This window comes from Melopsittacus undulatus, chromosome 1 (assembly GCF_012275295.1).
Source record: "Melopsittacus undulatus isolate bMelUnd1 chromosome 1, bMelUnd1.mat.Z, whole genome shotgun sequence".
Taxonomy (NCBI): Eukaryota; Metazoa; Chordata; class Aves; order Psittaciformes; family Psittaculidae; genus Melopsittacus; species Melopsittacus undulatus.
The window spans coordinates 24,664,671-24,686,827 of NC_047527.1; the positions used below are offsets into that span (position 1 = coordinate 24,664,671).

The 22,157-nt window shown below is 37.3% G+C and overlaps 1 protein-coding gene across 1 annotated transcript; it reads right to left on the reverse strand.

The window, feature by feature from the left end:
* Positions 1–779: 779 nt before the first annotated feature.
* Positions 780–19,901, reverse strand: CIBAR1 (CBY1 interacting BAR domain containing 1). Its single transcript, XM_005150858.3, has 10 exons — positions 19,775–19,901; positions 17,542–17,776; positions 14,982–15,050; positions 10,896–10,997; positions 9,031–9,036; positions 7,272–7,376; positions 5,935–6,048; positions 4,243–4,362; positions 1,817–1,918; positions 780–1,221 (listed from the first exon to the last, which is right to left on the reverse strand). The coding sequence occupies exons 1-10, from the start codon at positions 19,804–19,806 to the stop codon at positions 1,195–1,197; spliced, it is 912 nt and encodes a 303-aa protein (XP_005150915.2). The 5' UTR covers positions 19,807–19,901; the 3' UTR covers positions 780–1,194.
* Positions 19,902–22,157: the final 2,256 nt, after the last annotated feature.

Genomic DNA, 22,157 nt, shown 5'->3' on the forward strand with positions numbered 1-22,157 from the left:
ACTCAGGCCATGAGAAAAATCTTTGCAAAAGTATTTTAGGTAATACTTGATAATGTAATTACATTCTAAATTCTTCTGGCTGTAAAATACTTAAATCAGTGGCTTTTTAATCTATAGTTTGGAAGTCACACAATTTCTGTCCAGCATGTAAACTTACAACCTTATATATGCAGGACAAAGTTGCCCAACCTGTATTTCTTCCTTGCTGTAAGTTCTATAATTCCTAAATTTTTTTGTGAGGTAGGGGAGGAGGAGGAACGTGAAGCTGCTGAGGAAAGAAAAACAACTTTCTGTACCCCACCTGCTAATCTTTTAGTAGAATAATTAAACTAAACACTGCTTCCTTCCCCCCCTCCCCCCGAATTCCTTTTTCATTACATAGTACAAAAATAATTGCTATTTGCATATATATATATATGATATGAAAACTTGGTATAATCATGGAATTAACCATCTGTTTTGGAGATCGACTACATCACTGAAGTGGTAAAGTGATGATCATCATAATTTTGATGTTGTGATACAAATTTTTACTGAAGTGCCCTACTTGCAGAAATAGAGGGGAATTAGTTACCTGGTTTAAAGTTCCTGGTCATCAGTGGTCTACTTATCAACAGTATGTAATTTTGGTGTAAAACTGTTTTCTGACTTTAAAACAATCCTATATTGTGAAATCTTTACTTGTATTTTCATCACATTTTTTGGCAAAACCTGTTTTTTGACCTGTCAGAACAAGTATGCATTGCATACTTTGCATAAGTGGACAAAGGCAGCATCAATATTTAAAATGCTCTCATTTATTTCTGTAACTGTTAAGAGTATTTGGTTATAGCTTAAAGATTGTTTTCCCAGTTACAGGTTTAAATTCCAGATTTATACATGTGTTCTTTCCTCAGTGGATGCTAAAACCAGAGATAAATAATGTAGTAGTAGCTTTCTGGCAGACAGTTGTATGCTGTTCAGAAATGAACATGCACAACCACTATCTCCAAAAAGGGTAAGAAATTACACTCAAAATGTGTAATTTCTTGTATGTTTAATGGAATCAGTAACTGAATCTACCAGTTAAACACATGAAACTTGAACTATATATAGCATGTCAACTGATAAAATCAACTATATAAAATATCAATTAGTTTTATTATAAAGGCACTTTTATTTAAAAGCAAAGCAGCATTCAACGTAGATACTGGGCTAGGTCCTTCTTGGTGAACGTTCATTCTGTATGTGTAAAAGAATCAAAAGTCATCTTAGTCAAGCCTGAAGAAAGTGAGAATGATAAAACAGTAGACCTCACCCTGTCTTCTGCTGTCCAGAAATTTCATTTGGCTACCAACTAACAAGATTATTGCTGTTATGAGTTTAGTGAGTAGTACAGTTGCTTCAGGACACATAAACTAATTCTGATAGGTATAGCTAGAAGACTTATTAAATCCAAGAGGTGTGTAGCTAGAGAGTAAGGTAATATATTGGCAAAGTAATGAGCAAACCCTTATGTTCAGAACTGCTTGTCAGCTTAGTGCAGGTTTTGCACAATGTTCATCATGTAAGTCTTAGTAAATATGACTGCAGTATAATACAGGATTCTACTTACATATTTCATTTTCTAGCTACTGAAATTGTTGATTTTAAGCAGATTTTGTTCAGTTATTTGAAACTGGAACTCTACTGTTAGTGCCAATTCTTGCTTCTGCTGGAATTTTAAAAATGCAGCCTCAGTGAAGTTTTTGATTAATACACAAAGACTTTACATAAAGGGAAATACTTTTTTTCCCAATCAAAACAAGAGACTTTTAGAACAGTTTTGTTATCTCACTTCTTTTGGAGCATCTAATTCGTCCTCTTCATCATCTTCCTCCTCTTCATCTTCATCTTCCTCTTCCTCCTCTTCTTCCTCTTTTCTCAGCATACTGGAAATCTGCCAAAACAAAAATCCAACAAAAGTAAATCAACTCTTCGTTCTCCTAAAAGAAAAAAAATTCTGTTGGCATTTCCAGTCTAAGTACTTGCAGGTTGTTCCTTTGGGTGTGTGTGGGGGGGAAGTAGTTTAATCCTTCAGCTTCTAGTAATATGCACAATGCCAACAGAAAGATACATGGCACAGAATGTAAGTACAGTAATGAGTTTTTAAAGCTAAGAAAATCCCCATAATCCTGAGCACTGTTATAGGATAGGGGAAACTTATGTGTTGATCAAATTAATGTTAAAAATGAACAAGCTGTAAGTCAGTTTTTTTCTGAGTTGCCTGGTGAGGCAGCAGGTTGAAGATGACTATTAAGGTGTAATTTTATCTTGAAGACATCAAACCTCTTCAGTGAAGTGAAAAAATCAGCACTATGCTCTTCTGAGGTGGTTTTGAGAATAAATTATTCAAAGTTTACTAGAAGAGTCTTGATTCATGTATGAACTTTCCCTGCCCATCAGTGCTTGCCCTTCAGAATGATCCTTTTTTGGTTCATCAAATGTTAAAAACAAGTGCCAGCTGCCAAGCTCTCATCTCATCTGACAGATTCTGCAATCTATACTTTTTTCTAATGATGGCTCAATCTAATTCCTATTGAAAATAGATTCTTCACAGAAGATGCAACATTTACAATTTAAAGTAGAATACATTTTTTTTTTCTATCCCCACGAGAAAAGAAGTATAAAATTCAAAGATAGTTATCCAAGTCATCTGGAAAGCTTTTGAAAAATGATTTTAGGTTCAGCAGTTCTCTAAGGGCATCTGCAGCTCTAATTTTGGTTATATTTTCTGAGTTCTTATACACAGTGATATAATAAAGCTTCAGTATTGAAGACAAAACTTCCTTTTTTTTTTTTAACCAACCCCCTATTTTAAAAGCCCTTAAATGCTGGTTATTAAATTGACTTCTGAGATCTCATAATTCATACAGCTATGTATGTAACAAAAGTTTTTTGTGCGTGCATAAAGCAAACTGCAATCATTGAACTAATGAAAGCAGAAAAATCGTTAGTCTTGTTGATGCTCACAAAGTACATAATTTAGCTTGAAGCAAATGCTTGCTTACAAATCTCTGAATATAACAGAAAATGGAGTTAATAATTGGATGAAGCTGGGTTAACTTGAGTCTAAATGCCTAAAACAGCACTGTTTCACTCTGTGAAAGGAGAAAAAGACAATGACACTGATTTGTAATTGGAGACCAAGGAGTGCTGCAGATTGAGCCTGTTAAAGGTAGCTTCATTGCACTGGAAAGACTAATTTTCCAAGTTTTTACTAGTTAAGAGAATCTAAAATGCTTAAGAAGAACTTCAGTTCTATTTCTGAAATATGAAGTGCTATGTTGGCTTTAAGGTTTTTTTTCTGCTTCCTACCCAAGTACCTCTGACTATGCTGTAATTAACTAAATAGTAAATTAAATGTTAACATTGGTGGCAGTCAGATACCTAACTTAAGAGCCAAAAAAGATCAGGGTGAGGAAAGTGAGAAAGGAAATTAATTAATGATATTTTGCCATAATGCTAGAACATATAGGTACATGAAAATTCAATTTTTGATTACTTAGTGCCGAAAAAAATAATTAAACAATGTAATGGAATCTGACAATTTGTTGCTCAAAATGTTATGTGAAAATGAATTCTCTAAGTTTGCACATAGGTAGTAACTGTCCTTGCTTAAGTTAAGCTGCATGCTTCACTGTGTGCTACTACAGAAAGCATGCCAGTTCCCTCCTCATGTCTTACGAACAATGTTGGGGCACTGGATATAGACATTTTCAACCATGGTTAAAATGATACTTTGCTGTCTTAGAGGGCAGGTGCAAAACAACTGGCTATATTAAATGCATTCAGATAAAACTTGTATAGTTAAGTTTAATTTAAAATATCTGGAAAAGGTCATTCGCTCCTGCTGTAGTTCTGCCTAAATTACAGCATACCACCCTGCACCAATGAAATGAAATGCTGAAGTTAAAATTGCCAAGTAAACAAAGGGATTTTCAAAAGATTATAATGAGTACTTAAACAACCTTTTCAGAAATCGTGTAAAATTATCTGAAATAGTCATGTTTAGAAAAAGACTATAACCCCTAAAGAGGTTTTCTCATCGTGGGGAGCCATCCTATGAAAAACAGCTTTCCTGGTGCACAATAGTTTTTTTTTTATCTTTGAAACTGTCCTGAACTGAGTAAAGGTAGTTTATCCATGTACACGTCCATGGAGCTAAGGCTCTACCTTAAGACATTCTTTTAATACAGTGATCTAGCGTTTAATTTTTCTTACCTGTACTGTTCTCAATGAAGATTTTAAGGAGCCAGTTCTTTGTATGGGGGACTTCGAATTTGCACGAACTATGTCTAAGCGAGATTGATAGTCTGGTGGATGAAGTGAGCTCCGAAAAATCTGTTCAGATGAAGAAAGCTGTGACTTGGATGCCGTGATACATTCACCAAGACTGAAGCTAACAAAAATGCAGCACTGGACAATTAAACCTGCTTTAGAGATCTGCATCAACAGTAGTTGATCAAAACTTCTAGTTGAAACGTCCCTGCTCAGCCTGAGATCTGTCATTTACTTTAGTCAAAGAGATCTGAGGGGATTTACCAGGTGTAAAACTGCAGTTGTGCCCCACTGACACACACAGCTGTTTCAGGGTAACCTATAGGTACAAGCCCCAGCAACAGCCTTCAGGTCTCCTTTTCTTGGAGATGAAATCTTAGCCCCTTCACCTGCAAATCCTTGCTGCCAGTCACAGCTGCATCACAAAAAACTCAGCTGATATATTCCGCTGTGCAGCTCAAGGAAAATTTGGGAAACCCTTAAGAGTACAGGAGAGATTATAATATACATTGTATCTACAAGTTCTTTCCAACAGAAAGAATAAAGTTTAAGACTTAACAGCCTGATGCTGTTTGTGCAACACCTGTTAAAAAAGTCAAAGAAGATAGTAGAATTATAGTCAGTATTTTTATGGAGAGTAAATATTGTCCAATTAACAGGCAATTTAAAAGGAGATTACAAATTTGGTTGTGAAAGATAAAGTATTGACTTGAAGGATATTTTTGAATTTGTGCCACATGACATTTTCATTGTAAAACTGGAACAGTACAAAACTGCCATGGTGTAGTTTAAATAAAGTAAAAATACCAAGCAGTCTCAAATGTGACTGTCACTAAAGAACATGATTCTGTATGTCTTACACTAAATGAATACTGCCATCCTTGGTCCTGGGCTGTGTCATGGAAAAAAAAATATAAATAAATAAGGACTGATAAGATTTACCAAAAAAAAAAAATCCAAACAAAAAGACCAAAAACGATCCAACTTTCTTGACAAGCTGAACACACATATACAAGTTTAAAGGTCCAACATCCAGAAGAACTGCAAGAATGAATAAAGGACTGAAAAACATGTCTTGGGAAAGGGAGACTAACTCAGAAGACAGAAAGGCTGACTTGAAAGGGAGGTGTAACTGCCATAAGGTAAAAGCAAATTGATTACAAATATCTCCTAATTCTAGAACAGTTTAATAAAAAATGACTGAAAGACAAAAATAAGCAAATAAAACTCAGAATAGAGAGATTTTTAATTAAGTAATTAGTCTTTAGAACATCTCACAGCAGTGTAAGATTGTCTCTACTGTGCATCTTTACAGTGAGATCACTGCAGAGGTGTTCTTTAAGAACTATGATGAGCTGAGCTGGGAGTGGCAGTTAATTTAGGAAAGTCTCTTATCTGTGTTTTGTGAGAAAGATTAGATTGCCACTGCAGTTCTCTGTTTTTAACACCTCTCAGTTTGTAAACCTGCATGCTCTTGCTGCAGAAGAGCAAAAAAAGGCTCAGTATATGTAGAAGCGTGCTTTGGGAACCAGAAACATACATTATATTTTCTGCCTGCGACATGGATAGTCCCTAAGTGTGGAAACTTTTTTTATGTAGTATGTAAACTGAAAAGCAAATCTTAATCACTCTTACCTCTAAATCTTCTTCTTCATCAATATTTTGGATATTTTGGTAGGCAGCAGTATATATCTCTAAAGCTTTCCCATGGAATAACATTTCAATGGTTATAAATTCAGAAAATATGTTCTAAAAGCAAACAAAACCAAAGGTTTTCTTAATGCAGTAAAGTACATTTTCACTTCAAGAAATTTCTGAATTCTCTACTTGGTAGTTACTTGATAGAATTAACTGCACAATACTGAGCAGTTTGAAGTAGTTGAACCTGAATTTTAGGAATCAAATATAAATGCTGGCTGGGCTGTCACTTGCACAATTGTCATTTCATACTGAATTCTAAGTAAACACTCGAAAAGCAAGTATGGACTCATTAGGAATGAATAAAATGTCATGCTGACAAGTCCCTTAATGTTCCCCAGTACATATTTGCAAGATGTAGTCAGTGGATTTTTTGCTTTACTGTATCTTTTTTTTTACTTTAATTTTATCTTTTTTAACAGGCTGGGGATAAATTATCTCTAAATTATATAAATATATAAAAATTTGTATCTATAATTTATCCATATATAAATATAATTTTCATAAATATATATAACATATATTTATATATATGATTTACAGATGACATATAATGAAATATACTTTATATATAAACCCCTTAATGATGACATCTTCAGATCTCATGCAGTCTTTTTGATATTACTGTAACATCAAGTTACATTGTTCGTTTGGCTGGTTTTTTTCAACCTTCTTTCGTTCTTCCATACTTAATCTCCCTCCCCTCCAACAAAAAAGTATCTTACGTTGTCAATTTTATAATTAAAACTGAGATCACACAATGCAAGTGGTTTCAGTCACTATAGTCTGCAACTTATGCCACTTAATGTTTTACATTAAGAGAGAAATGAAGGCTTTGATTACTTGCAGTTACTAAACATTTTGTGCTTTTGGCATCAGTAAAATTTTTACCTGGAGTAACCCCCACAAATCTCAGCATGGATAGATACATTATTTACTTATCACTGTTTCTGATAATTTTGCTGATACTAATCCACATACATCATTCCACTACCAAATGCAGCTACCAGTAAAGTAGAACACAGCAAATGTTGGAAGGTGTAGGCACTAAACAAGTAGATACAGCAAATTCTGAATTCAATAAACTAAGGATAATGAATTGATTTTTTAAATTCAAAACTTTAAAATATTTGGATTATGAAATATTCACGAATATCACAAGATTTGCATTTATGTAGGCTTAATACTAAACATTGCTAATCTTGCCAAAGAGTACAGGAATTATATTATGCAAGATGAAATGGGATGTCACACTGAAATGTGAGCACACGTACTTTTATGTCTCTTATTTTCTGTTTCTCAAAGTTATCAATGGTTTCCTTTAATTGCTGAGTTGTTCGAGTAGCATCCAGTGAAGCTCTTTGCAATTCACTTTCAGCCTGGTAAAGGTAACATAAAGGTGAAATTAGTGTTTGATACAAAGATATTTGCTGTAATTGCCATGAAAACATTTAAGTCTGGGTTTTCAAAATACTACACATCTAAGCTAGTGTATTTGTAAATTTGTTTGCTTCTTAATAAACAAATAAGGGTGCCTTCCACCCCATTGAGACTTTTCAAATGTGAGAAAAGACTAGCTGCAGCCAGTCAGGAAAAGTCCCACTGGCCTAATCTATGTTCTGCTAATAGTCATCTAATTCCACTGAGCCTGACACTCCACTGATGACAGTGACTGAGTTCAGGGAATAAACCCCAGCACACAGGTTTACCTTTTAGAAAATTTAAGGAGTAAGGAGAGGGCCTTTACCCCTTTTAGAAGGTGTAAAGGAGAGGGCAGGAGTGCACAGGCCAGAGTGGTGGATGAGCAGAAAAGATCACCCTTTATTTTCAAGCGCAAACCAGCCTGCTGGGTTTAGGGTTAATCTTTTCCATGTGCTGAGCCTCATCTTCCTAAGTTTTTATAAATTATTTAAATATACAATAGAGCAGCAGCTGGAATTAATGCACTTTTCATGTAAGTATTTCAGTCAACAGACTAGGGTTAATATTTTTAGATCTAAAAGCATTTCAGGTATTTTGTATTTTTATATTACTAGCATATTTTATAAAAAACATCTGCAGTAGGGCACTGGGAAGTGGACACACCAGTCAGTCCCTGATGCATAATACACAGTTTTTCTTATTTGGTTGCTTCAAAAAGCATTTCAGATATGTATTTTAATTAGATATAACTACAAACTGTATAGAAATGTGTACTAGCATTTAAATAAACGTATTGAAGGTATTTTGGTTAAGTGAAGTCTGAGAGCTGTGTACTATTTGTACTATTACAAAGTAACAATGTAAGGATGTAAGAGGTCGATCTCCAAGACTGTAAAATTTGGGTCTAAACTTATTTTCCATAGATTACTGGTAAAACAAAACTAGTGAAGACAATATTTACTTACAGTCTCTGTGAGTATCATCATAATATATTTTGTCCTGAGATTTGGGAGTAGTATATGGATCAAGTAATCGAAGCCCACAATCAAGATGTAGGATTTTTCCCAGATCTAGTTTTTAGTGTTACAGGTATATGGAAACCTAAGGCATAAAGTGTGCTCTGTCTCTTCTTTTTCTCTGATTAAAATCTGTTAACCTTATATTATACAATTATGAATTTGAAACAATCTTACAAAAATGGCTTAAAGTCATAGGCACAATTCTGCCATTACCAGGCAAACAAACTTGACAATCATCTTCAGTAATACATAAGGTCCCGTGTTCATATCCCTTTCTTAATTTTGCCCAACGCAGGAGGGAAGAAGAGTAAGGAAAGACATTTTGTGAATTCTCAATTATTACTATCAGTCACTCTCTATAAATGAAGGCAGCTGTTACGCATAAGCAGCCCTTACACATGCAAATACAGCATGTTATTTCTAGGATAAATAAATGTATCTTCTCAATCCATCTTAAACAGACTGGCCAGATTTTGTGCACAGATGCTTTGGGAAAGGAATTTTGTTTGTTGCAGAGTGAAGTGTCTAAACTTGCAGAACCTGCATAGTTTGCACAACAGCAGTTTGGTATTTTCTCTTCTGGAGCACTCACCTGTGACTGGAAACGCTAGTAAAGGAAAACAATGGCAAAACAATATTCATAGAAGTATCTGTTTTCACATTGTGAAGTATCTACCTCAGATATTTCATAACTTCCATGTATGTGGAGGGTGCTGTTATGATGTCTGAAGTTTCCTGCTGTAAGACATTACATAGTTTGTTCCAGCTTTGCTAGAATTCAAGTATCCAGGCCAGAGTATTTCAGGACAGCTGTTTGTCTTGGACTGGGGGTTTGCTTATTTACTTATTTAAATACTGATAATAAAATAATAAAAATAACCAGACAACCTTGGTGGATCATTTCAGGATAAAAAATAATTGTGATTCAGAGCTGTACCACCCCCATCTTTTATAAGCTAGACATAAATATGGGAGTGAGTACAGAGCCTTTGTTATCTGTGGCCAAAACTGTTACCTGCTGAAACATCACAGTTGCTTAAGAATAAGAGAACCACTGCTAGAGCTGTGCTAACAAACATGGTGTAAGCCTCTCTGAAACGTAAAAGCGGACCTGCATACATATTCAGGATCAAATGAACACATTCCCGCTCCCAGTACTTTTTATGCATTTTGTGTTGATCACTTTAAAATGCCAATATGCAGCGTTTGATCCCTTTGGCCATATGCAAAACCAGACTGTACTGATGTTTAATAACTCTTAAGGCAGAGACTTAAGTACAGAAAACACAGGTGTTACAAGAAGCTCAGCCACAGGAGAATATTTGGGAGTAGCTTAGCAAAGAGAAAAGAAAGAAACTAGGTGCCAGCCACGTATCCATAAAAACAACTGGGAATTAGCACAAGAGGGAGAAAAATGCACCCAGTCTCCCTTTAGGGAGAACAGCTTACTGTTAGCATTTACTTCCAGTGGAAGAAAACTGCATCACAGCTCAAGTTCTAACCCTGCAGCTGACATCTGCGTGTCTTTATTACATGAGGAATTGTAATTAGTAATCACTTAATTTAACTGCTTTAATTAATATTACATGGAAATTCTTTGGCAGAGACAAAAACAAAACGTAATTCCCCTGGGTGGTATCTGACCACCAGTCATTTCTGCTCTTTCTGCAGTCCCATGCCCCAAACACTAGAAAGATCCTAATTTCTGAAATAAAGTTGATGAAATCCAATGAAGACTAAGACTGCCTCGCTCCTGAGTCCAATACTAGAGTGTAATAAAATATAAACAGCACATTATTACGAACTTAAATGCTGCACCAAAATTCATACAGGGACTGAAGTGGGATTGCCTTCATCCCCTTTATTTTGTCATTCTTAGATTCGGATTGCTTCGGAATTTGAAACTTCAGTGAGATTTTAATGGAAATTCTGTGTAAGCTATTTTCCCCTCTTTGATACCTAACAGCATACTGTGGAGGGTCACTGGTCTTTTGAAAGGAAGAGTAGTCTGGCTGAGTATTCTACTAACAGAATTAACAACTTTTCATGCTTCTTCTCAGTTGGAGTAAAGTCAGACCCCATACAGAGCATCACATAGGTACAAGGAAGCACAAAACCTACCAAAGTGACAAGAAAAAAAAAAACAACCAAAACCCCCACATGAGTAAAAAAGGAGTTGTCTGATTACACTTTCAAAAACATCCAAATCCCCAGATGTGATCTGTGCATAAACATATCAAATGCTTTGTAGGTTTTTTTAATAAAAAAGGGACTAACAAAGCAGCTCTTGTAAGCTGTAACTTACAGTAACGTCATAAGGCTTACGGAAAGATTGAACATAATATAGAAAACAGTCCCTCTAAAGAGTATTCTTCTCATATTACTTTCTAAACATACTAGTTTAATTCCTGAGAATTTAAAAAAATATTTCTTATAACCACTAGAAATAGAGGATACAATAATGTGTCGATCTGATGGATTCCGCTGACGTGTCTTTTCCAGCTGAGACAATTGCTTGGCTTCTCGGTTCTTTGCTGTTAAAGTTGCTTTAAGATCATTCTGGAAATAAAATGGTTTAGACATGTATGAAATAGATCTAGGAAAATACAATAATGCACTTTTCTTCACATATACATTGCTTAGAAAACATAAATGAAACTTCTGCTTTAAATAAAACCACATTTTACTGATCTTTATTCTATTAAATGATCCCCTAAAAGAGAAGTCAGTGGAAATCAAGAGTGTTTAGCACTTTGCACCACTCTCTGTAGCACACACTACAATTTAAAATGTGGGGGAAAAGACAAAAAAATATTTACAGCTTTTTGTGAAGAGCACAGTAGATGGTCAAAAGCTGAGATTGCCAAAGCACAAAGACAGGCCCATTGCACACTTAGCAGTGGAATAAAGACACCACTTAGAAATACAAAGTGGCATTTAACAGATCAGTAAGAAAAAAACCAAAACAGGCAGCAGGCAATACCAGTCAGAAGTCATTAAGAACACAAAACTGCTACACAGAGCTTAAGGGGGCATAGAAAATCCCTGACTGAAAGGGTTAAACTGCATATTTATAAATGCAGTTAGTAAAGTGCCTAAATACAGTTGGAACAGAATACATCCTAGTAATGATGTAGCTAGAAAAGATGAAACTTGATGATCTAGAAAAGGCAGAAACTGTTGCTAAATATTTATGTTTCTCACTTCTAAAGGAGGATGTACTTCAGGAAGACATGTGACAGCTTTAAGAATGGTTACATACCACTCTCAGATTCTTGTTCATGCTATAAAACTGTGTTTTGCAAGTAGTCTGGCATACATGGAATATAAAATTGCCAGTCAGATGTTTATCACTCCATTGACCTTGGTATTAATTTTGATGGCTCTAATTTAAAGGAACAATGCCTTAGAACAAGTGGGAATACAGCCCAAAGGAATTAAGTCTCACAAAATCTGAGAGGAGTTGGGCATGCATTTCAAACCATCATTTCTTCTAAAAAGGCCAGAACAGAGTGGATTAAAGACTATCATCTTGGGAAGCTGCTTGTGCTCCTTCCTTGGATTTCAGGATTTTAACATAGTTGTAGGTCTCCTTCACATGTAAAGACAAACAACCAAGAATACACCTCTTTTACAAGTTTTGTGATCCTGTAACCTGTGGTCCAGATCACTAGTCAGTGATAAGCACAAAGATACGAAGTTTCCACATGCTGTGTTTCTTCAATAGTGAGTCTGTACATGAGGTCAGGGTCAAAACATGGCAGCTTCTTCATTGTTTCTATCCTTACTGTCTGTTTGCATGTCCTTGTGTGTATGACTGTCATTTTGCTTCATTTTTAGGGACATAGAGATAGTTTCTTATAATAAAAGCAACTTCATCTTTAGTCCTTCAAAACTAATTTTGCTGCTGTTCTTTCAAAAGGGAGTTTACACCACCTTTAAGGCCATCTGAAAGACTGTTGGAGTGGGCTTTCCTTCCTCCTTTACGAAAACCATGCAAGAAGAGCAATAATAGAAAAAAAAGGCATTACATTTTAAAATTTAAAGGTAGAAAACAGGAAGACCTTTATTTTTACCACTGAACAAAATAGGTTTGTATTTAATGCATGTTTAGTGTTACTTAATGACGGCTTTGTTAACAGTACTGACGTCCCAGCCAATCAGATTTAAAGTTGTAGCTGAAAGTTCTGACTTCCATGCAGTATACTGTTGAGAATGCTAAGGAAGCCACTATGGTTCTAGAGTTACCATTACTAAATTCATCATTTTCTTTCTAGCACATAGTGACTTTGGAAGTACCTACAGGGACAGCACTGTTCCCTTCTCTACCTCTGTTCTCTGTAGCAACAGCCTCTATCAAACATACTTCTTTGCTAGCCAAAGCCTGAGAAAGATTTGGTGCTACTGTTGCTATAGTGGTGGAGCTAATTCAAGTCTTGGATGTACAAATGTAGGGCACAGTTACATATATATTTTGTCTAGGATGCTGAAAAATCAAGGTGCAGAAAAATACCCTGAAGAAAATATTCAGAAGCTGGGGAAAATGCCATTATGGTGAAGGAACTAAGGCCTAAATTATTAGCTAGCTGAAAAGAATGAATAATTGTTTTTACTAGCATCTAAATACCTTAATCCAGAAAAAAAACAGACCATCACAGAGCTCTTTAATCTCAGTGGAACATACAACACGACCAAAGATTGGTGAACTCCTTCATTTAAAATAACATCACAAACATCAACTAATCACTAACTAAAACTACACTACAGACTCTCCTACATTCCTCTTCAGTATCTTCAGACAAAGATTTGATACATTTTTGGAAAAAATAAAGAGAAATTGGACGGAATAGCCAGTGAGATAAAGGACAAGTACAGAGTATACAAAATTATTCATAGTCCCTCTGGCTTTGAATTATGAATTCAAGCCACACATAATAACTCTGGTCACCCACCTAATTTCAAACCATACAGAAGTAACAGCTACAGTCCATCCACCAAACAAGGAGCTGGAAGATCCTCATCACTGTACTGTTACCTGCTTTAGTCACTGAAGTTATTAAAGCAAACCAGTTGTTTCTTCTACAGGTGGATCACCTTCGTTTTATGATGTTCTGTTTTTACACGAAGGAAAGCATCCAGGAACAGAGTTGCCCAAAAGCAGAAAAGTGAAGACTGATATATAGAATAATGAAACAGAAATCCTAGAATCCTGCAATTAAGCTGCATTACAGGACAAGAATATTATACTAGTTTCCACTGAAGCTGCCAAATAGCTACTTAGCATAGTAAACCTGGAGATGTGAATGAAACAATTTTATTGTGATGGCAGTTAAAGGCCAACACTATTCTGATTGACCTGGGCCTCTTTAATGTATTTGATACCACAGGACATTCTTGTCTTAACGCAACAGAAGCAGCAACAGCTCCTTTTAGATAGATCACAGAAATAGTTTGTAGACACCCTGGAACAGATCCAACAAGTATCAGTGAGAACATCCCCTTTTTATAATGTGCTATAATGACATATTCTGCCTAGCTTTACTTAATCGGCTCATGTAGTTACAGGTGAAGCAGTCCTGCAGCTAGCACTCTGTGCTAGCTTTACATAAGTGACAAAACTTCCTTTTTCACTAAAAATACCTCAGTGGTTAGAGATGATAACTGAAGACCAGACAGTTGAATTTTAAGCTGAGGTTTATGGTAACTGCCGAGTAACTGGGGGCAGGGAATAAAACCATTTAATAGCCTACATCTTTAGTGACGTCTCTCTTAGTTCAAAGGTATGTTGATAAAATAGTTAATCCCAACTACAGTTTAAGAATGCTCTTGTACTCACTAGCTAAGATAAACATTAAGTAATGCTGGCATTTATTTCTGGCATTGTGATAGGCAAAGACAACAGGAAATGCCAGTTACTGTCACAAAGGATGACCAGGCTTCAGTTGCCTGTGTCCTTGACATTTACTGGCTATTGGTGGTGATGCATTTCAAGACAGTATCTTCAATGCTCTGGAAGACCAAAGCACTGCAGTAGTGCTCTGTGTCTCCTCAGCAGTGTTGTCATAAACACATTAAACTTGTCTTCCAATCCCAACATTTATATCCTATAGAATACTCAACCAGTTCTAGGTCTCACAAACTGGTTTCACAGTGATTATTAAGATACCAAATTCTAGGATACAGGCTCTGTAGGCTACAACTCTGCTAAGAACTACCACATGCAGTAGCACTCAAGTGCAGGATGCATTTCCTTCCTAACTGTTTAACAACTGAGACAGCCGTGCAGTGAGTTCCAAACACCCTACTCTGTTCTTCACAGTAAAGATAAAAGAACAAAACCGTGAAAAATGCTAGTTTGAGATGTGATGCCACAATGTACTCAAATTAACCATGATGAACACATTAAGATTTTTGTACGTAAAATACCATCAAATAATGATCATTTTACCTTTTGATGTATATATATTATGATACAGTAGAAGTTTGCAACCGAGTGTCCAAACACCAAAATGTACCTTGTGAGAAAACAGACGTTTAACCTACCCTTTTAAGCTTCACTATGGTGCCATAACTTTTCAGAGGTTCAACAACCTTGGCTTCAAGCCTGTCAACCTACAAAAGAAATCACAAGGTCACTAAAATAATCCACATCTATAGTGTACGGATACAGGAAATGGTTTTACTACTGATTCATCTTATTAGGAATTTAGTCCATTTATGGTTAAAATACAGTGGGGTGAAGGTTTTAAAAATATTGCAAAAAACCAGAATCAAATATATTAACCAGTAAATAATTTGTATTTTGAGGAGCTCAAGCTGATTTCTAGTGGACTTCCTTTTTCTTCATTGGCAGTACATCAGGATAAATGGAACATGGAGATTCTAATAACTGAGCAGCACTAAATATATCAAACATTGCATCTTGGAGATCTGTAGCTTTCTGTCTAAAGTTAAATATCAGTGTATTTGCTCTACACTTGTTGATAGCAAAGATGGCTTAGTCCATAAGCTGTCAATCATACTGTATGAAATGCAATACTTCTGTTCTTAAAAATAATGAAAATAGCATCGTAGATACAAAAATCTTAAAAATATCAACAACAGGTTGTGTAAAATGCATGAATGCTCTCAGAGATGAGTGCATCTGAATTTTTGTTTTCAGTTCTCGTAGTTAGAAAAACAGCTACATATGGTCAGACAGGCAATAGGATAAGACCTGCCTGCTTGTCAAAATTGAATACACTGCCCAAATAGCCCTAGCATAAGCTGCTGATGACTTTGCACCATCTGGCCCTTGCTATTACATCCAAATTAGGACAAGGTGCATACTTCTACTAGAGATTGACAGACATCACACTCCCCTCTTAAAGTGGCAGTCACTAGTCAGCCAAAATCTCTGCTGAGCAAATTCTGCTTTACTACTCTCTACCAGTGCACTGTTAAACTGTTAATTTTACTTAAATTGCCAATAGAATACAATAGGGAAGTAAGGTTCTAAATGAAGCATGTGACACAGACATACCAAATAACCTCCTCATCTTGCTTACTTATCCTTTCACACGTTGTGGAAGTACCTCATACCTCAGAATTTATACATCTAGCACTGCTGCTGAAGACCAGAAATCAGTAACCCTTATAAGCTAATTTTCTCTTGCCCACATTGCCAGTGTATATGAAAACTGGTTATTAATGTGATGCCCAAAAGAAATAAAGCTGAGGTTATTTGATTTTCACAAGCAAAGGAAAATAAAAGCTTCTCTTTTATTTTTCTGCTTTTACCTTTTCTCCTTCAAAAGAGGCTTTGGACAGGCAAAGCAGGAGGATACAGACTAGATGTTTTTAAAACACACAAACTGAAAACAGCAAAACCCAAGCTGCTACATAGGTACCGTGAAATTACAGATTCATCATTTAAAGGTGAAAGTTGACACAGAGGTCATGCAGTCTGGCTTCACATACACCTTTGGACATAATATAAATTTAATCCATTAACAGAGTGATAAATTGCCATTGCATCAAATGAAGTATAATGACCTATGTGTGCCATAGCAGGAGCCAGTGCTTATGGGAAATAAAAATCCCACTGTCCACAGCCTTGGATTTCTTCTTAAAAATCTGTTCCTAAATACACTGTTAAAGATCTGTGGGTTTTTCTTGTTTTTCAAACTATCTACTTAATTTTTGAGGTATCCAGTCTACTAACTTGTTTTTAAAGGTTTTCTTTTTCTACTTTGTTAATACAGAAAGACTTGCTATGCTTCCTTAAAAATAAAACAGTTCTGTATGAAAACATCAAGAATGTTAGTTATTTTAGTTGGGTTTTTTTTCAATTATAATTCTTCTTAGCTTTTCAAAACTGTAACTAGGAATTTTCTATGCACTACTGAAAGAAAAGATATGTACTTTAAAACCCAGTTCGAGTACATATGAATTTAATTTTTCCTAAATCTTTGGAATTCTGGATCATAAATTACAGTTTGAGTGGCCCTGCATACAGATGTGTTAAGTGGCATAAGCACCTTTTGTTACACTCGCGCTTATTGGACAGAAACATGACTATGTTGTCACATGCAGTCCAAATCAAGTTTGTATTTCTAGTGTTGAACTACAGGTTTATGAAATCTGCAGTGGTCCCCAATAGCACCTCAGAGAGTCTGTCAGGTCCCGGTGATGGATTCCAGGTAGCATTCTCTTCCGTATTGCTTCTGATAACAGACTCAACAGAAGGAAAATGACTGATTTTACCTCAGCAGCTGCTGGACAACTCAGAAAGTCACAAAACGAAAAGAACACTTTATTAACAATAAATCATAATCCAAAGCCTAAGACAAATAAAAGACTTTGTCTTCTATGTATGAGTGCTCATATGGATAGTTTCACTGACTTCAGCAGGAGTAACCACAGGCAGTTTTCACTAAAGTTATTAGCAGAATAAATGATGAATGCTTTGGCAGCCTGTCCTGCTCTGTCATTAATACATTTTAAAGTGTCTTCCCCTGTATTACTCTTGTGGTACCAGAGTATATATTTCCCTTTTTAATCACACATAAGTGACTGAAAAGTTCAGATGGCAAACACAACATGTACAGTTTTAATTTTGTACCTCTGCCTGGCGATAGTCCTGAAGTCTGGAAAATTCATCTGCAAAGTTTTTCAGTCCAACTTTTAAGTTTGGTGTCTCTGTGGCTGCATATGCATATATTTCATTTACTAGAAGATCTGCTTTGTCTCGTAGTCTGGCAGTTTTACGTACATATCCAGCAAATATTTGGCACAATTCACCAAAATGTTTTTCCACATTTGAAACAGCATCTTGTATTTGTCTAGTCTGATTGTCCCTGGATATCAAAGAAAAATATGTGAGAAATAAGAAGGGGACAAATGTTTACAACACATACAGAAGAAAAGCTACATAATTATACTATTAGTAATTTATACATGAGTTGGGTATCTCTTTTCAATGTAAAACAAAGCTACTCTTAAAAAGATAAGTTTATAGCAGTTTGATGTACTATGTGTATTATGAATTAGTAACAAACAAAAAAGTGCAAGATTTGTACTTAAAAATAAAGATCCAATGGAGGAAACCCCTAATTACAAATACCAGCTTGGAAGTTTTCCTCCTGTGGTTAATCAGAAGTTCACTATTACTGATGGCATTAATTACTAACATAGTGGTAAGAGAGACCTGCAGATCTCAAAGGAGAGTGGGCCACACAACCTCCTGTAAGAGTCTGCAACGTAAACAGACAAGTCAATGGTTGGAGAAATCAGGCAGCGGAGGCAAATATGTAAAGTTATTAATTGTTTACATTGTGAACAGGTACCAAACTGCTCCTGGTCAGCACTACAGAGGGTAAACGTACCTAAGAATTACAGAAGAGAACGGAAACAAGTACAGAACATTCATCTTTTCTTATTTGAACCAAATGCCTGTCTATTTCAAGCCCCTGACTGATTCAGGTTGGATGGGGCTTTTGATCTAGTGGAGTGTCCCTGCCCATGGCAGGGGGGCTTGGAACTAGCTGATTTTTAAGGTTCCTTCTCACCCAAACCATTCTATGATTATTAATGATCTAAATAAGCAACTCTGAGTTTTTAATTCACTTATTTCGCTTGGTATTTTGCTTTCCTATTCTTGAATCACTTGATGGTCTTGTTCTAGTTATGTTTCAGTGTTCCTATTAAACCAAGTCACTGTTAGTGAATTCGTGCCAGTTGTTGGTCTTACTGAGTCAACTACAGGACAATTTGGACATCAGTAACTGCCAGATACTGGGTCCTCAGAAGCTTCTATGGTCTACATGAGGCAATTCATGTCAAGTGTTGGAATGCTCAGCAACAGAATTCACTGGTATCACTGTCATGGTGAGGGACAGAAACAAAAGCTTCTTTCACATCTGTAAGCTAACCCAGCTCCAAATGCTGGCCAACATTTAAATATTGACTTAGTATCAGAAAAAAAGCCCCCAAATTTTAATACTTTTAAGACGAAGCAACAATGCAGTCAATTCAAATGAAGAATTCCTTTCTTCAGGAACTCTTTAGAAAAAAATCCTGCATGCCAAAGTTCTACAGGGAAACCCTAGTTGTGTTACTTCACCGCAAGCAGCCTAGAGGACTGGTCAAAGAAAACAAAAAATGCAAGCTGTTCAGTCCTCCAGGGAATGCTTGAGCACAGAATAGGAAAGGTTTCACCCAGTGTGTGGGAAGGTAAGACTCTCGTTAAGTATTAATAAAGCTGTATTTCAAAGTTAATATCGTCTAATAAAATCTTCAGTAAAAGGTACATCCTTCCTACTTTACTGGAAGGTCTTCATGTCAGAAAGTGTTTCTCTTCCAGGGGGAAGCCTTAAACATTTTCCTCACCCACTTTGCAATTTTGATCTCACATTACTCCCATGCAAATAATACTTAACTCTGGGACATGAAACCCTAAATTTCCTTATGTGGGGGTGTGAAAAGGGCTTTTTCCCTCCTCATTTTTGACCGCTGAGAGGCAGCCACATTATCAGAGAGGCCCGATTAAACCTGTACCTCTGCAGAGCACACTAAGCCCAGAGAAGTTTTGCGGCCTTCCCCTGTGGCAAACAGAGGCGGTTCCCCCTCTCAGGGAGGTGGCTGCACTAACGGAGACCGGGTCCGCATCGGTTCCGACCCCCGCGGCACCGCGGGTACCCTGACTGCGCCCGGGCCTCCTCCCCGGCCCGAGAGGGCCAAGCGGCGCAGCCGGCCGCCGCCACGCGAACCCCCAGGGCAGCTCTCCGGGGCACTGGCAGAGACCCGCAATAACGACGGCATCCCCAAGCCTCCTCCGCTCCTTGCCACCCCGTTACCTGGCGTCCAACCCGCGGCCCAGCAGCATCATGATGGCGGCCGCAAGGACCCGGCGAGGAGAAGGGCGGTGCTCCGTGTGCGCTTGGTTTCCATGGACACCAACGGCCGCACGCCCGCCCTCGGCCATCCCCCGGCTCCGCCTCTGGCGCGGGGCCGTGCTGCCTGCGGGGGGCAGCGGTGCGGTTCCGGGTGGGCTTCGCAGACCGGTTTTTGGCCGCCGACACCCCCGTCCCTCCGGCGGACGGAGCGCGGCCGCTCCCTGGGCCCGCCGGAGGTCAGGAGATGAGTCGAGGCCTCCCATTTTCGATCTGGCTTACCCCCGGAGAAGTGTAGCTCAAGGCCCGGACCGGCGTAGGAGCAGACAGCTGGGAGGCTGGAGTCTGTCTCATTTTAAAAATAGTAATATTAAATCCATAAAACTAATTTTTTTTTGGTAAATCTTCTTTCCAGGTTTGGCAAGTGAGAAGTGGTACCAGGGGAAGCAGCCCATGGAGAGCGGCTGAGGCTGGGCAGCCGTGGGGAAAAATCCCTGCGAGCACCAGCAAAGGTCTTTACAAAAATCGGGGAAAAAAGCCCAAACAAAACTCCAGATCCCCTCTCTGTAAAGGCAACGTACTGGGAATGTTGCTTAGGGGCTGTGTGACATCCTCTTCAGTGCTGGCACTGGAGAAAGGCTGCTGGCAAAGTCCCAGCAGGTGGTGTGCAAGACAGACAAGGCCGTTAAAGGAGGAAAGGGAGGAACTCTGCTTTGTCCAACACAAACCCACTCGAACGTCCAGCAGTGCATGAGAGCTGAGGGCTTAGACAAGTGGTAGCATGCAGGAGAAAACCTGACATGCTTGCCTGAGCATGTGAGGAGAAACTGATTTAATTAAGGTTTTTTAACTTTTCATCGATTTTTTTTTTTCTGTTAAAAGTAGATAATTTAGATTACTTATATTGAAACTTTAATTCACTGACTAATCTTCAAATAATGAGGATCTATTTAGTGGTTTGCACCAACCAAGCTAAAACGAAATGGAGCCTTTTTTCTTCAGGGAAAGTTTATGAAATCAGTGGTAAAACTCACCCCAGAGGTCTACAGTCCTTGAGGACTTGGCAGACTAATGCCAAAATATCCTTCAGAGTATGCAGAGGTGAGAGGTTAGCTGTTACCTGATGGTCTTAACTTTTGACTGCAGGCCTGAGATGAAAAGTTTTAATGCTGATTCAACAACCAAACCACTATTTATAATCTAATAAATCAGTTTAATGATCTAGGTAATAATGACATCACTATTATTAATGTGCAATTCTGTAATTCCTCACACTGTAGCAGTATCTGAATTTACCACTCTTAAATCTTACTCATTACACACAACCACCACTGTGGGTGCTCTTGTCACCTGTCTCTCTACCATGTCACACTGCATGTTATTGGGGTGCAGTATCTTATAGTTCATGCTACTTATTTTTTACCTTGTACACTTTCTGAGACACACATTTCAGTCGTGGTTCCTATACTTAGACCCAGTTAAGTCTAAGCACTTTGTCCTTTATGCAAACAATTGACATACCAGAGCAAAGTTTACCCTGTTAAATTTATTTCCTCCCCCCATACACTGTTTTTTGTACTGACATAGCATCCTGGTCTTAAGTGCTAAATTACAAATCATCGCCCTTGATCTGTTTTTTGTAGAATCTCCAGGTGTCCCTCAGTGGTCTTGTCTCTTTACAAGAACCTGTAGTCCAGCAGGACCTCTAGCTCACAAATTGTAACCCATTTCTGTAGTTTTAAGAGCTCTGAAAATGAAAACATCTATGGTGCTACTTAGAGCATGTTTACACTTGGTCACTTAGGAAAGCTCAAGCAAAGCAAGTACCTGAATACCCAGAAATTCTTAACAAACAGCAGAATGGTGTATGAATGAGGTGCTATCTAAACACTCTTAGTACAGAGTTATTTTCTTCAAATGAGAAACATGAGAAATGATAGATTAATGAGAAACTAATGAGAAACAGAGACTGATGCAAGGTTTTGACACTTGAGCAAACCACTTTGATTTTGATCACAAGTAACTTTTCCTTATTTTCAAAGTAGTTGTCACTGGAGCAAGACACAAAAGAAGAATGACAGCTCATCTTCAGCTACTGCAAACTGATTCTGTTTCAGTCCTGCAGTACAGGACTTGGCATAGATGTTAAAAAACTAAATCTGTATATGCTGATTCTGCACATAACTGAACTTAATAGTTCTTAATATGATGCTGCAGAGAGATAGTCCTGGAATGTGTGGTCCACCAGCTCCAGCTGCACATAGAAAGTTAAGAGTAATGTCATAAGGGCCTGTTGAAATTTTGAGTCATCAGAAAGTGCAGAAGAGCACAAGCTGCATAAATCACA

What these genes read in the sequence shown, in the direction of transcription:
- CIBAR1 (XM_005150858.3), bottom strand. Translation starts at nt 19,806, where the DNA reads ATGATGCTGCTGGGCCGCGGGTTGGACGCCAG. An exon ending in GGCCGCGGGTTGGACGCCAG is followed by an intron (nt 17,777 to 19,774) that starts GTAACGGGGTGG and finishes TTTGATATCCAG; the next exon opens with GGACAATCAGACTAGACAAA. An exon ending in ATGAAGAAGAAGATTTAGAG is followed by an intron (nt 4,363 to 5,934) that starts GTAAGAGTGATT and finishes TCATCTGAACAG; the next exon opens with ATTTTTCGGAGCTCACTTCA.